Source organism: Macrobrachium rosenbergii, chromosome 3 (genome assembly GCF_040412425.1).
Source record: "Macrobrachium rosenbergii isolate ZJJX-2024 chromosome 3, ASM4041242v1, whole genome shotgun sequence".
In the NCBI taxonomy this organism is placed as follows: Eukaryota; Metazoa; Arthropoda; class Malacostraca; order Decapoda; family Palaemonidae; genus Macrobrachium; species Macrobrachium rosenbergii.
Window position 1 is genome coordinate 57,065,479 of NC_089743.1, and position 14,225 is coordinate 57,079,703.

Genomic DNA, 14,225 nt, shown 5'->3' on the forward strand with positions numbered 1-14,225 from the left:
CTGATGAAAAGTTTATCTGTAAAGATTTGTATGCCTGTACATATAACAAGAAAAAAACAAATTTCACCTGATGGGTTTCTTTTCCATATTATCAACTGGAATGTGAATGTTCATGGACTTTTTATCCTTATCACTATTGAAAGGGATACTGTTTCTACCTTAAATATAATATCTGACTCATGACATGGACAAATTTTTCCCCTGGTTCATTTTGTCCTAGAGAAACAGCTACAACTCATCTTATACCAACAGAAGAAATAATTTAACAGGGAAATTGTACATCCTTGGCACAGTCATTCACTACTGCCCTCATGAAGATTTAAGAGAATCTAGTCATACTACAGAAATGAGATTCACATTGACTGCAACTCTTTCATTAACCTCAGTCCGTTGAAGGAAACACATCCAAAATATACATTTTAAATGCTCAAACTCATATTGCAATATGTTATAGCACTTTAAAAATTAATACTAAAACTAAAATTAAGAAACTTACCAATCCAGTGATGTAACAATGTCTGGCGGTAAGTCAACATCAGAATGATGTTCATCTTCCTTCTCCTCATCTTCAGCATTTCCATCAACCGCATCATCACTAGATGAATCATCACCAAAGGCAAACTCTTCAGTAAAACTAACAAGACTAAGGTCCCCTGGATCTGTTAAGTCATTCCTGTTGTAATCTGAGTACTGCAAAGTTCAACAAAACAAATAAATATCTGGAATATACCAAATAAGCTCAATATTTTATAGCATATAATACATAGCTTTACTCAGCCTGAACTACTGTTGATCAAATTGCTGAAAATGCATGTCTACATGTTTACAGAACTGTGGACCTTTAACCAAAACTAAAAAAGCATACAATAGTGTTCTATATATGATATGAAACCTCTTATTTTACATAAGTTTGGTTTGCTGCTTGACAGGTCACGCACAGCTCTTCAGTGTTCTTGCCTGGCTGGAGTTTGAAAACATCAGTAATGAGAAACAGGGTCCCTGGTATCTGAATGTTGCATAAAAAACAATAGTAAAAATAAGTGACATGTTGTGAGTGAGTTTGAATCTCTATTTCTAACATGAACAAGATAGTATTACAATACCTAAGGACCAAAAGACCTGGTACACTTATGCAGTAATGAGCCTATTTAAGTTGGTGATGACCTTGGCTGCCCTGTTAAAAAATTCCTCTCTTAACAAGGCTTGCTTGACAGCTCCAAGTATGGAGCTGCATGAGTAGGAAGTAGTGGACTTTTTCCAGTAGTAAAAGACAATGTGTGGTCAATACCAAAAGGTCAAAAGTGGCCAGATGGGAAAGTAGCACACACGTCAACCATCCTTAATAAAACCAGGAAGGTTTGTGACAAAGGGCAAGCCCTGGGTCTGGGCAGAAGAATATGCAGTGTTCCCAACTGATATGCACCTTCCTTCAACTTGCTATGACCTGGAATTGGCTTGCACTTCTTAGCAAATCATGCTTGTGCATGAAACACATCACCACCAATCAGGTACAAAGAAGTGCAAAACTTCATCCAGGTTCAAAAATTCTGGACCAAGTCATAATTCAAAGCAGCACAAGGCCAATTTGCCTCTTCATTACATAATGAGTAGCTTACAGGCATTCACCTCATCTTATTCTTACTTGTGTCACAAGAAATAGTACCATCCTAGTTGGCTCAGCCACTAATATCTGAGTGAAACTCCAGGGAATGGTGTCACCTCTTAATATTCTAAGCCTTGAAAGAGGCTTTATTAGATGAATGGCAAGACCACTGAGTAGCTAGCAACTCTATCAAAGTAACCAACTTCTTCCCCACATTACCCAATGATGATTCAGGGACAAGTACTTTCTCCCAGGTCACAGGTTACACCGAGGGAGCAGTGATTGCCTTATCATGAACTGAAATTTCAACAAATCCTTTATTCCCTTGGAAAACTGGTATCATGAGAAAAGCACCAATGTTCTTGCCTATGAAGGAATGAGATGCATCTCTACTTGAAGTGCTACACACCTCAAACTCATGTGCAGAGGATGACCTCTTCCTACAATGAAGAGAAGAGGAAAGCAAATTCTCCAAGAGGTATAAGAGGCTCAGCTTCATATGCTTATGGATACATTATGTTTTATAGCTTGCCTACCTTTTCCACTTCCTTCCTTGATTCTGATACTGGAAGTCCAGGGTGAGGGGACTTCAAAAAACACTTGGATGGGGATTTTGAGGCTTTGGAAGTTGACTAAACCCCCTTCATTCCTGCAAGTAAACCTGGCCTCCACAAGTACTACATAATATTTTCTGACCTCTGAGGAGGTCATAAAACCCTTTCACTGTTTGGTGGGAGCGCTAGTAGCCTAGCCCACATATCCTTGGAGCCATGGTTATCACAAATAATACTATAACAATAATATCATTCATAGAGTAATATACCTAGCTATGTTAAAACCCATCCTAGGCATGGTAGGAAAGAAAAATCATCTGCTTCCAAATAGTTTGTTAGAACACAATTACTCACCCTGCAAATTAGAGAACTACCACCTATTTATTGAATCACTAAGATAGAAAATAAATCTTAAGTCTTCAATAATAACACTGCACATCCAAAGTGGATAATGTAAATACAGTGAAGAAACATGGCTCAAGTAAAAAACGAATCGCAATAACTCAAAATAACAGCTACTGTATACTTATAATTATCATAACCAACAACACAAATACCAGCACAAATCCATTTACTATTATGTTCACCACAAAAACATGAAGGAAAAGGCAGAAAAATGCTAAGTAAAAAGACCTTAGAATGACAGTATAAAAGAAAGAAAAATGAGTATTAATGAGCAGAATACCTTCCAAAATTTGATAAAAACACAGAAATTATTTATCACTGTTTGTGGCACTCGGATTCCTGGATGTGTGGCCACTATGGGGAGAATTATTCATTCTACAGTGCCTTTGGAGTGCTCTGTGAATCCACTGATTTGTAACACAAGTCTGGGCTTCATCTCATCTGAAATAGGTTGTTTTAACAAGAAAACTGGGAATTCAGAAGACTTCTTGCTTATCCAGGGCACTGACCAAGATGTAAGTATGGCCGGACAAACAAAAGATGGACATTTGGGTGACAAACTTTTGGCTGGACAGACATTTCACGGAACAGATGTCTGACTGAATGAACATATCACTGAATATCAGATATCTGGCCAAATAGACATATGGTTTGGTAAGTTTTGTTAGTTATTTTTATTTCTTCCTTGTAACTGCTTTATAAAACAAACTATAAAAAAGATACAAGAATAACATAATTTTATGATAAAATACCATCTTTACTGAACATGTATTGTAGTATAAAAGATATTAATAAAGTATAAAAGATATGTATTAATTATAAAATTTATTAATTATAAAATTTAATGTTTTTAAATATTTTATTTATACCTTAGGCAACACCACTGCTTTTAGAAGGTTCAAACATTACATACAAAAATTAGTTTAAATTATCATATACACAGCAAAAAATACACTTGAAAGAGAATAACAATAAAGTACAAATGAGTGTAAAACACACTGAAACAAAACGCTGAAAACATTGGCTTAACTTTACAACTTCTGACTGACTTGAAAAGCGACCTAGCCCTAGTAACCAAAGTGTTTTCAGTACCTGCACACATCTAAATAAATTTTTTTTTCCTGCATACACAATGTTTTCAACACTCATGGCAGTTCACACATTATTAAAAATCACTTCCAAATTATTCTGAGACTGAACTTTAAAAAAATGATTAGCCTGAGAATCATCATAACACAGACCAAGATGGCAAAGCCATGACAGTAGCTGGAAATCTGGAGTGAGTTCTGTAAATCTGGAATGACATCTGAAACCCAGAAACCCAACAATGACTGGTCAGTCAGCAAATGTCACCACCTTAAGCATGAACAGTTATCCTTTGATATGCATAATGGTATTCTTGGAGAGTAAAAGCAACTCAAAATATTGTGGCAAATGACCCTCTTGAATAAGAAACACTACAAAACAAGCTGAAATCACAAATACACTTAGTAAGCATTTGAAACAATTTTGCTTCAGATTACAGTAGTATCAATTGCTCTCCCTATCTATAATGTTTTGGTGCAACTTATGATGTCACTGACCAGGGGAGCATTTGCAGTATTACAAAATATTTGTCTAAAAAATTCTCTTTTCTGTTTAATAAGTAAGTTGGTTTGTTCAAATTTAAGTGACAAGGTGGGGTCATGATGCCTCCATTGTATTCTAAATACAGTTACTCTTTGTTAAGAATGTGTTCAGCTGTCATTATTTCTTCACTCCCAAAAGCTAAGAAAAAATGTATCCTATCCATTATCGCACTGACAGTTCTTTAATAGTTTAAAGAAATGGAGTTCACTTTAAAATTATTTTGTGATATGACTAATAAATTTGACTCTCAAATCTGTCATAAACGTTTGGTTGACTCGTTAAAAACCCAATGTCTAACGAAGAGAGAGAACCCTGATGATAGACCATACCTAAAGACTAGTAAGATAAGATCCAGAGTCCTAAATGAGGTTAGATTAGTAAGGTTAGGCTACTGTATACCCCTGGTTTTCACTCATTTTCAGTCATATACTTACCAAGTAACTAAATAGCTATTGGTTTCATTTAACAGTGGCAGTTCTAAATTTGAAATTCGCGGTAATGTGCTATTGTTTTATTGTAGGTAACTAGACCCCACCCAGTACCGGGGAAGAATTGGTACAACAATGCTGAAGAGACCAATTCGTTTGTGTCTTATGTCAATGAGAGGGGAAGTGGGAGGGCTTTGATCATGTAGTTACTTGGTAACTACAGTATATTTTAAACTCTATTTTATCATAAAAATGTCATTTTTATATAAGTAACTTACCAAGTAACTACATAGCTGAATCCCACATTAACCCTTAAACACAGAGCCTCTATTTACAAAAGTGTCTGTCGTATGCTGGCAGCGTTCGGGAGTTAGCGCCGAAGCGGAAAAAAATTTTTTTTCAAAAAATCACAGCACACTTAGTTTTTAAGATTAAGAGTTCATTTTTGGCTCCTTTTTTTGTCATTGCCTGAAGTTTAGTATGCAACCATCAGAAATGAAAAAAATATCATTATCATATATAAATATTGAAATATATATGACAGCACGAAAAAAAAATTCATATATAATTACATACAAATCGCGCTGTGAGCAAAACGGTTAAAGCTAAAGTTATTTTTTTTTCTTTGTATTGTACACTAAATTGCAAAGATTTTGGTATATAACAAATTGTAAAACAATCAAAGTAACACAGAGAAAATATTACCACAAAATGATGCATGAATTCGTAACACACAGACGTAAAAAAAAAGTTTTTTTCAAAAATTCACCATAAATCGAAATATTGTGCTACAGACTTCCCGTTTGTTGCAAAATGAAGGTAATTGATTGAATATTACTAGACTGTAAGTGTTTTAGCTTACAATTGGAGCTTTTGACCATATCGGTCGAGTTAAAGTTGACCATAGGTAGAATTTTTTCTATTTATCGTGATTTATATGAAAATATTTCAAAACTCATAAAAGCTACAACCATGAGTTATTTTTTGTTGTATTCTACATGAAATTGCGCACATTTTCATATATAAAACTTTATGTAACGACTAATATAAAATGGTGCAAACATTACGACAAAGTGACGAAAGCATTTCTGAGATGTTCGGCAGAGTTACCGCGCGCGGACGTAGGGAAGAAGTTTTTTTTCAAAAATTCACCATAAATCGAAATATTGTGTTAGAGACTTCCAATTTGCTGCAAAATGAAGGTACATGATTGAATATTACTAGAATGTAAGAGTTTTAGCTTACAATTGCGTTTTTTTACCATTTCGGTCGAGTTAAAGTTGACCGAAGGTTGAAATTTTGGCACTTATCATGATTTATATGAAAATATTTCAAAACTGATAAAAGCTACAACCATGAGTTATTTTTAGTTGTATTCTACATGAAATTGCACACATTTTCATATATAAAACTTTATGTAACGACTAATATAAAACGGTGCAAACATTACGACAAAGTGACAAAAGAATTTCTGAGATGTTCATCTAGTTACAGCACTGGACGTAAGGAAAAAGTTTTTCTTTTTTCAAAAATTCACCATAAATCGAAATATTGTGCTAGAGACTTCCAGCTTGTTGCAAAATGAAGGTACACGATTGGATATTACTAGAATGTAAGAGTTTTAGCTTACAATTGCGTTTTTTTACCATTTCGGTCGAGTTAAAGTTGACCGAAGGTTTAAATTTTGGCACTTATCGTGATTTATATGAAAATATTTCAAAACTGGTAAAAGCTACAACCATGAGTTATTTTCTGTTGTAATCTACATGAAATTGCACACATTTTCATATATAAAACTTTATGTAACGACTAATATAAAACAGTGCAAACATTACGACAAAGTGACGAAAGCATTTCTAAGATGTTCGGCCGAGTTACCGCGAGCGGACGTAAGGAAAAAGTTTTTTTCAAAAATTCACCATAAATCGAAATATTGTGCTAGAGACTTCCAATTTGTTGCAAAATGAAGGTAAATGATTGAGTGTTACTAGAATGTAAGAGTTTTAGCTTACAATTGCGTTTTTTGACCATTTTGGTCGAGTCAAAGTTGACCGAAGGTTGAAATTTTTTGTAGTCGACGTACGGTACGTCCACTCGTCACCCGACAGACAATTTTAGTCGACTTACGATACGTCCAGTCGGCGTTTAAGGGTTAACAGGAGGTGGGAAACATGGACATTTTCCATCCAAAAACACTCAATAAAGGAGATGAATTTGAAACAGAAAGGTAGCTAGCGTTGGTGTAACGCTTGTTGTAACCTTACCTGGTGAGAGAGCTGCAGCAGGAAGATACTGCCTCTGGTTGGCGCTCATCTCAACCTGTAGTGATGCGGCAGTAAAGCCGAGAGTCATCTCTACTTCAGTGGGAGAACCTTGAAGTTGAGGAGTACTCTGAAGACTGACAAGGCCTTACAAAATAAATGCCCTTGCCCTGGGCACAGTACAATAAATACAACCAGAAATTCATTACCACACAATATTAAAGCCATCACCCAACCATTAAAACCCAGGACTGGTGGGTACTCCTGGTACACAGCACCACCAGGCATCCCAAAACTCAGCATCCTTTAACAAGGCGAGGAGATGGAGGAGTGGAAGGTATACCCCTATCCTCCTTCCCCCAGTACCATGCCAGCCACAGCCAATGGGCCTAATGTACTGCAATTATTATAGGGTGTCTCCACATCACACAAGTAATGGTTGGCGAACACTGATTTTGATTTCCAGTAAGTTGATTGGAGAATCATGGAGAGCAATAAGTTTTTCTTAAAAGCCAACAACGAAGTGGCGACTGCTCTAATCTCATGAGTTCTTACTTTAAAACTAGAAGGATCGTCTTCTTGAATCTTCGAGTGTGACTCGGAAATAACGCTCTTTAAAAAGAAGGCCAAGGCGCTCTTAGATAACGTTCGTGAGGGTTTTTTTTTTACTGAGCACCACAGATTCTGAGAGGGACCTCCAATCCCTTTGGTCCTATCCATGTACAGTAGTGCTTAAGAGCTCTAACTGGGCAAAGAGTTCTCTCCTGGTCTGCTGGTCCAAGGGTATCTAACAAGCTCTTGATCGTAAACAAACGAGGCCAAGGGTTGGACAGGGTTTCGTTCTTTGCCAGGAATCCAAGTGTGAAAGAACAGACCGCATCTCCTTGCGAAAAACCAGCTCGCTTACTGAAGGTGTGTAGTTCACTGATCCTCTTTGCTGTAGCTAAAGCAACTAAAAAGAGTCTTTCTGGTTAAATCTCTCAGCAATAAAGCATGAAGGGGCTCAAATGTAGGGCCAGAGAGCCATTTGAGGACGACATCTAGATTCCAGGCAACTGAAGTACACTTCTCTTGCTTGGAAATATCCAGGGACTTAATTAGATTACTGTACTCATGTCTTGATTAGCAGACAACTTTAGACCTCTATGTCTAAACACAGAGTTTAGCACAGATCTATAACCTCTGACTGTAGAGAAGGCCAAGGCTTGAGAGGACCTCGGAAATATTAAAAAATCACCGATCTGTGCTACAGAGGTTTCAGAAGATGATACGCCGTGTCTTCAGCACCAGTCACGAAAGATTGTCTACTTCACCTGATAGACATTAGCGGAAGACTGATGTCTGCATTTGGTGATTGCTTCTGCAGCTTTTCTTGAAAAGCCCTTCGCTCTGACAAGCTCCCTGACAACCTGAAGCCTGTAAGATAGAGCAGATAAGCCTAGATGGATGTGATGGAAGTGAGGCTGCTTTAGAAGACTTCTCTTCTGAGGTAGAAGTCTTTGAAAGTCTATTAAGAGACTGAGAAGGTCCGGGAACCACTTCTTCTGTGGCCAAAACGGAGCTACAAACGTCATGGACACGTTGGTGTGGGTTATGGACTTGTTTAGGACTTCCCTCACCAAGCTGAACTGTGGGGAGGTGTAGACATCTAAGTCTGACCAGTCCTGGAGCATGACATCTGTCGCCCATGCCCAAGGGGCCAGGGCTGGAGAACAGTAGACGGGGAAGCGATGGTTCCTTGACGTTGCAAACAGGTCTACCAACGGTTTTCCACACTGTTTCCACAGGCTGGTGTACATCTGTGGATTCAGTGTCCATTCCATTGGAAGGACCTGTTTGCAGCGACTTAACTCGTCTGCCAGAACGTTCAACTTTCCCTGGATGAAGCGAGTTATTATCCTGGTACGGTTGATCTCTGCCCAGAGAAGAAGATCCTTGGCCACTTCGTAAAGGGAGAAGGAATGAATCCCTTCCTGATTTTTGATGTAGGCCAATGCGGTTGTGTTGTCCGAGTAGACTGTGATTGTCTTGCCATAAGTCTCTGTCGCAAAATGTTGAAAGGCCAAGAGAATTGCCTTCAATTCCCTTATATGTAATTTCTTTTCTTCCGATGACCACTTCCCAGTATTTCCATGTCGTTCAAAAGCAACCCCCAACCCAGATCCGACATGTCTGAGTACAATGTTAGGTCGGGGTTCAGCGGGCGCAATGACTTTCCTATTGAGAACCTCTCCTCTGCAAGCCACCACTGAAGATCCTCCTTGATCTTGGGAGTGATGTGGAACACGAAGGAGTCTGGGAGAGTTTTCCTCTGCCAACTGGCCTTTAGGAAGAATTATAGGACTCTTGTATGTAACGTTCCTAAAGGCATGAACTTCTCGATGGATGAGAGTGCCCAGCAGTCTCATCCACTTGTTGGCTGTGTACGATGGGTGAGATATGAACTTTCTTACTTTCTTCAGGCAGTCTTGAATCCTTTTGTGGGATGGAAAAGCCCGAAAAGTCATTTTGCTACAAGGGCAAGAACACAGGTGAATACTTGTGGAGCTGTAGAGAGGCCGAAGCATAGAACCCTGAACTGAAGGTTCCTGCCCTGGAATACGAACTACAGATACTTCCTTGAGTCCAGATATACTGGGACATGGAAGTACGCATCCTCCATGTCGATCATTACCATCCAATCTCCCTAATGAATGGTTGACAGGACTAAACAGTTCATTTCCATTTTGAACTTCGTGGTCTGCACAAAAAGTTCAATGCACTGACGTCTAGGACTGGTCTCCAACCTCCCAACGCCTTGGGGACGACGAATAGAAGGTTGTAAAACCCCTCTGTGCTTAAGTCTTCGACCAACTCCACAGCTCTTTTCCTGAGTAGTGATGATACTTCTTCCTTCAGGGCCAAAAACCTCTCCGAGCCTTCCGTAGGCTGGTAAGCTGACATAAGTTTTTTCCCTGAACGGGATTGCATAGCCCTCCTGTAGGATTTTTACTACCTAAGGTTTTGCATTCCTGACTTCTCATCTGTCCCAAAACTGGAGAAGCCTGGCTCCTAAGGGGACACAGAGGACCGGAGCCTCACTCACGAGAGGCCGGTTTGGAGGACGGCTTCTTGGTTGGCTGGACTGATCGCAGATTCGAGCGCAGGCAGGGATGAAATTTGGTTCTTTTGCCTCAAAAGAGCTACTGTTGCAACGGGGAAGCAGTTCTTGTGCTGAACGAGACCGAAGTGCCACGGGTTGGTTCCTTGGCAAGCCTTGTTGACTGCAACAAAAGGCCCTGTGTCGACTTCTTCTGTATGTTGGGAGCAATCTGTTCTATTGCAGCTCTTGGGAATAAAGCTGACCAATCTAAAGTTGCAAACATGAGAGCTGATCTTTGAGAGGGAGTAGCACCTTTGGAGGTAAAGGTACACCATAGTTCCCTTTTCTTAAGAACCCCCTAGGTAGCCATCCCTAATGGCCTTATCCATGCACAAGAGTACTCCCAATCAGTCTGCAGCAAAGTCCTCTTGAAGTGTACTACAGTTTTCTAATTTCTTGGCCAATGCCCCGATTGTCCAGTCTAGGAAGCTGAACACTTCAAAGACTTTAAAAACATCTTTCACTAGACGGTCTAATTCTGAAGACATGAACATAATCTTAGCAGAGTTAAGAGCCGACCTCCACCTTGCGTCCACAAGACTGGGGAAGGTTGGCGCCAGGTACTAAAGAGAGCGCTGAGAGCCCGGGAACTAGTGTCGGGCATCCAGGAATAGGCACCGAGAGAACAGGAACTGGCGCCAGACACTAGTAGGATGGCACCAGGTGCTCAGGAAGACATCAATTTGACGATAGATGATAATACTACACATCTATCACAATGCCTTTCCAGTGGCTGTCTAGCACTACACATCCATGAAGACGAATTTCCAGTGGCTGTTTGCTGATACCTGTGAATGTGCTACAGGTTTGTCGGAGGAGGCGACTACCTGTGGGCAAACCCCACTGACCTCCCTTGGGCTTCCAGTATGCCTCCTCCCAGGTTTAGGGGAGTCTGACAGGGACCTTCATCTAGGAGAGTCAGCAGGATGAGCAACCACCTTCTCCACTACACATCCACCAAGACTCCTTTTCAGTGGCTGTCTGTCGATACCTGGGACTGTGCAACAGGTTAGGCAGAGGGGCTGGCAACTACCCGGGGGACTTCCCACCAGCCTCCATTGAACTTTCAGTATGACTCCTCCCAGGCCTAGGGAGTATGACAATGACTTAGGTCTATGAGAACCGGCGGGCTGGATAATCACCTCCTCCGCTGCACAACACTCACTTTGCAAGGTTAATTTTCTGTTAACCCAGACACAAGACTGGTGATGGTATGGGAAGGAAGCTTGGGAGCCAGGCGTGGAAGCAAGTGGCTAAACACATAGGGCTAGTAGAAGGAGAGAAAAAGAGCATGTCAGCTTTGTACATGCCTGGCTGGCTGCTACAGTTACCGCCCCTAGGCGTATTTGGGCGTTTGGCGCTTTGGGGCACCTTGCCTGCACAAAGCATGAGTTGGCGCCAGATGGTAGGAGTCGCCTGTGGACGCTCAGGTGCTTTTGGGAGCCTTTGGCTGCTCAGAGCACGAGGTAGCGCCATCTAGCGCTGGTAGCATGAACTGATGTCAGGCTGAAATGGGCACCAGTGGCTGCTTCTGGGTACTGGAAGTGTGGAACGTTCACGATCTGCACATCAACCTAGCGTGTTATCCTTGCACAGGAGACATGAGAAACTTCCCAGAAAAAAGTTCCAACTTAATAAATGTACTGACGAAGTGAGTACTCTACACAATATACTGACGAAGCAAATACTGGGACCGATTCTCGGCCGATGATAAAGTATTGTTATAACTTGTTACTTGTTGACACTTATCTAGGTCTCCACATTTAAAGTGCTTGCAGGGCCTCCATTACCAAATTAAAAGTTTATTCATCGGATGTATTGCCCTGAACATGCATCATCACACTGCATATTCCACATTCACTGTTTGATATGATATTCCATATCACAGCATTGATAAACAAAAAGTTTAAAGTTCATTTTGAGACTTTAGATCCTCCAACTGCCTGAACTCAAGAGGAAGCTTGCTATATAATCTAGGAGCTGCATAATAAGCACCCTTCTCTCCTTACTACTTTCTGCCCTTGCACTTTCAATTCTCTGCAAGCAAAAATGTGAGGGTTAAGGTAATATTATTTACTGATGGCTAGCAAGTATACCAGGTTCAGTAAACAAACATAAAATGCAAATCTTTAGCCTAAAGGAATGATGGAACATCCATAAATTACTTTCACGGTAATTATATAACGACGGCCTGCGAACAGTCTACACCCTGTGAACCCCAGTGATGTAAAACTTGGACTAAAGGAATGGCGAAGATACAAGAATTACTTTAGGGCAAAACTGCATCGGCTGCTCGCAAGTAGCCTAGGCAAAAATAAGTTTGCCTGGATTAGCCTAAAAGAATGATGAAACATTCAAGAATTACTTTAAGCCAAATAATTGGCAGCTAGCGAGTGCCTATGCCCAGACAACACCATCTGAAAATTAATATTAAGGCAAAATTATACTGAAGGCTTGCAAGTAACCTGCGTAAGACACAAGAATTGCATTTTATGGCAAAACTTACATCAGAGGCATGCATGTAGCCAAGGCAAAAAACGTTTTGCTTATATTAGCCTAAAAGAATGACGAAACATTGAAGAATTACATTTAAAGCAATTAATTGGCGACTTGCAAGTGTCTATGCCCAGAAAACACCATTCGAAAATTAATTTTAAGGCAAAATTATACCGCAGGCTTGCAAGTAATCTAGACCCGATAAACAAAACATAATGCAAAAGATTCAGCCTAAAAGAACGGCGTAACACATATGAGGATTACTTAGGGCCGAGTTATTATCGGCAGCTCGCAAGCCTAGATGTAAACAAAAGACTTTTAGACAAAATTCTGTTGATGAATCAACTTAATAATAACAAAAAACAAGGAAAAAACTCATCCTGAGATGTCATGAAGGTTACTAATACATGTTCCAGTGGATGTATACACCACCGAAATCCAGATATTATATCCGGAAAATAATGAATACAGCTGCCGCCATACTCAGAGTTTACCCGAGCACGGCAGGAACAGATTGAAGTTATCTGCTAAAGTTGTTCCTAATATTCCTGCTAGTGGCAGAACTGGTCACCTACACAGACGTGCAAAGTGTTACCCGCGAAATTTTTAATTCAAGCTGCCAAGTAAAGTAAACTAATAGCAACTATGTAATTACTTGATAAGTTACTTATATAAAAACTAGTAATAGAATCACCTACACCATAAAAATTAACATGACCACTACCCGACACTAAAGAACTGGTGGGCACTCCACTGTTGTACCCTCCATGCTTCCCCAGAACTCGACACCATGAACAAGGCGAAGAGTTAAACACATAGGAAAGGGCAGTTCCCACACTTCCTCACCTATCACTACACCAGCCACAGACATCGGTCCTAGGGTACGGCAGTTTTTATAAATAGTTTCTGCGTCCCTCAGATAGTGCACTGCAAATGCCGACTTGCTTCTCCAATATGTTGCTTGAAGAATGGAGGATAAGGAAAGATTGTGCTTGAAAGCTACTGATGTAGCAACTGCCCTAACATGAGCTTTAACTTTCAAGACTTTCAAGTCATTTTCCTCCACTTGGGAGTGAGATTCGATAATAAGATTCCTCAAAAAGAAGGAAAAGGCATTCTTAGATAAAGGTCTAGAGGAATTTTTGACTGAGCACCAAAAATTACAAAACTGTCCTCTAATTTTCTTGGTTCGGTGCAGGTAGTACCTGAGGGCTCTCCTCAGGCAAAGCACTCTTTCTTCCTCTTCTGTGCCTAAAATATCAGAAAGGCTCTTAATGGTGAAGGAACGAGACTGAGGGTGTGAAGGGTTCTCGTTCTTTGCCGATCCTTCTGTTAATCGCTTGAATTTCACTTACTTTCTTCGCAGTGGCCAGCAGTACTAGAAAAATAGTCTTCTTAGTTAAATCCCTCAGAGAGGAAGAATGCATGGGTTTGAAGAGCTCACTTGATAACCACTTAAGTGCCACATCTAGATTCCAAGTGAAATTCTCCTCCTATCTAGATCTGGTGGTGTTGAATGACTTAATTAGGTCTGAAACATCCTGATTAGCAGAAATGTTGAGGCCTATGTCACAGAAAACAGAGCTGAGCATTGCTCTGTAGTCTTTTATGGTGGAAAGAGACCTTCCTAGAGAAGTCCTCAAGAAAAAGAGAAAATCTGCTACTTGAGGGATAGATGTCTGAGAAGATGAAACTCCATTTCTTCTG

The 14,225-nt window shown here is 40.0% G+C and overlaps 1 protein-coding gene across 1 annotated transcript in view; it reads right to left on the reverse strand.

Annotated features, from left to right (window-relative positions):
• The window catches only part of Gle1 (nucleoporin GLE1), a 68,040-nt gene that overhangs the window by 45,775 nt on the left and 8,040 nt on the right, over positions 1-14,225 (reverse strand). Inside the window, exon 2 of the mRNA XM_067133419.1 lies at positions 497-690. Coding sequence (XP_066989520.1) covers positions 497-690 — 194 coding nt within the window. The remainder of the gene's footprint in view (positions 1-496; positions 691-14,225) is intronic.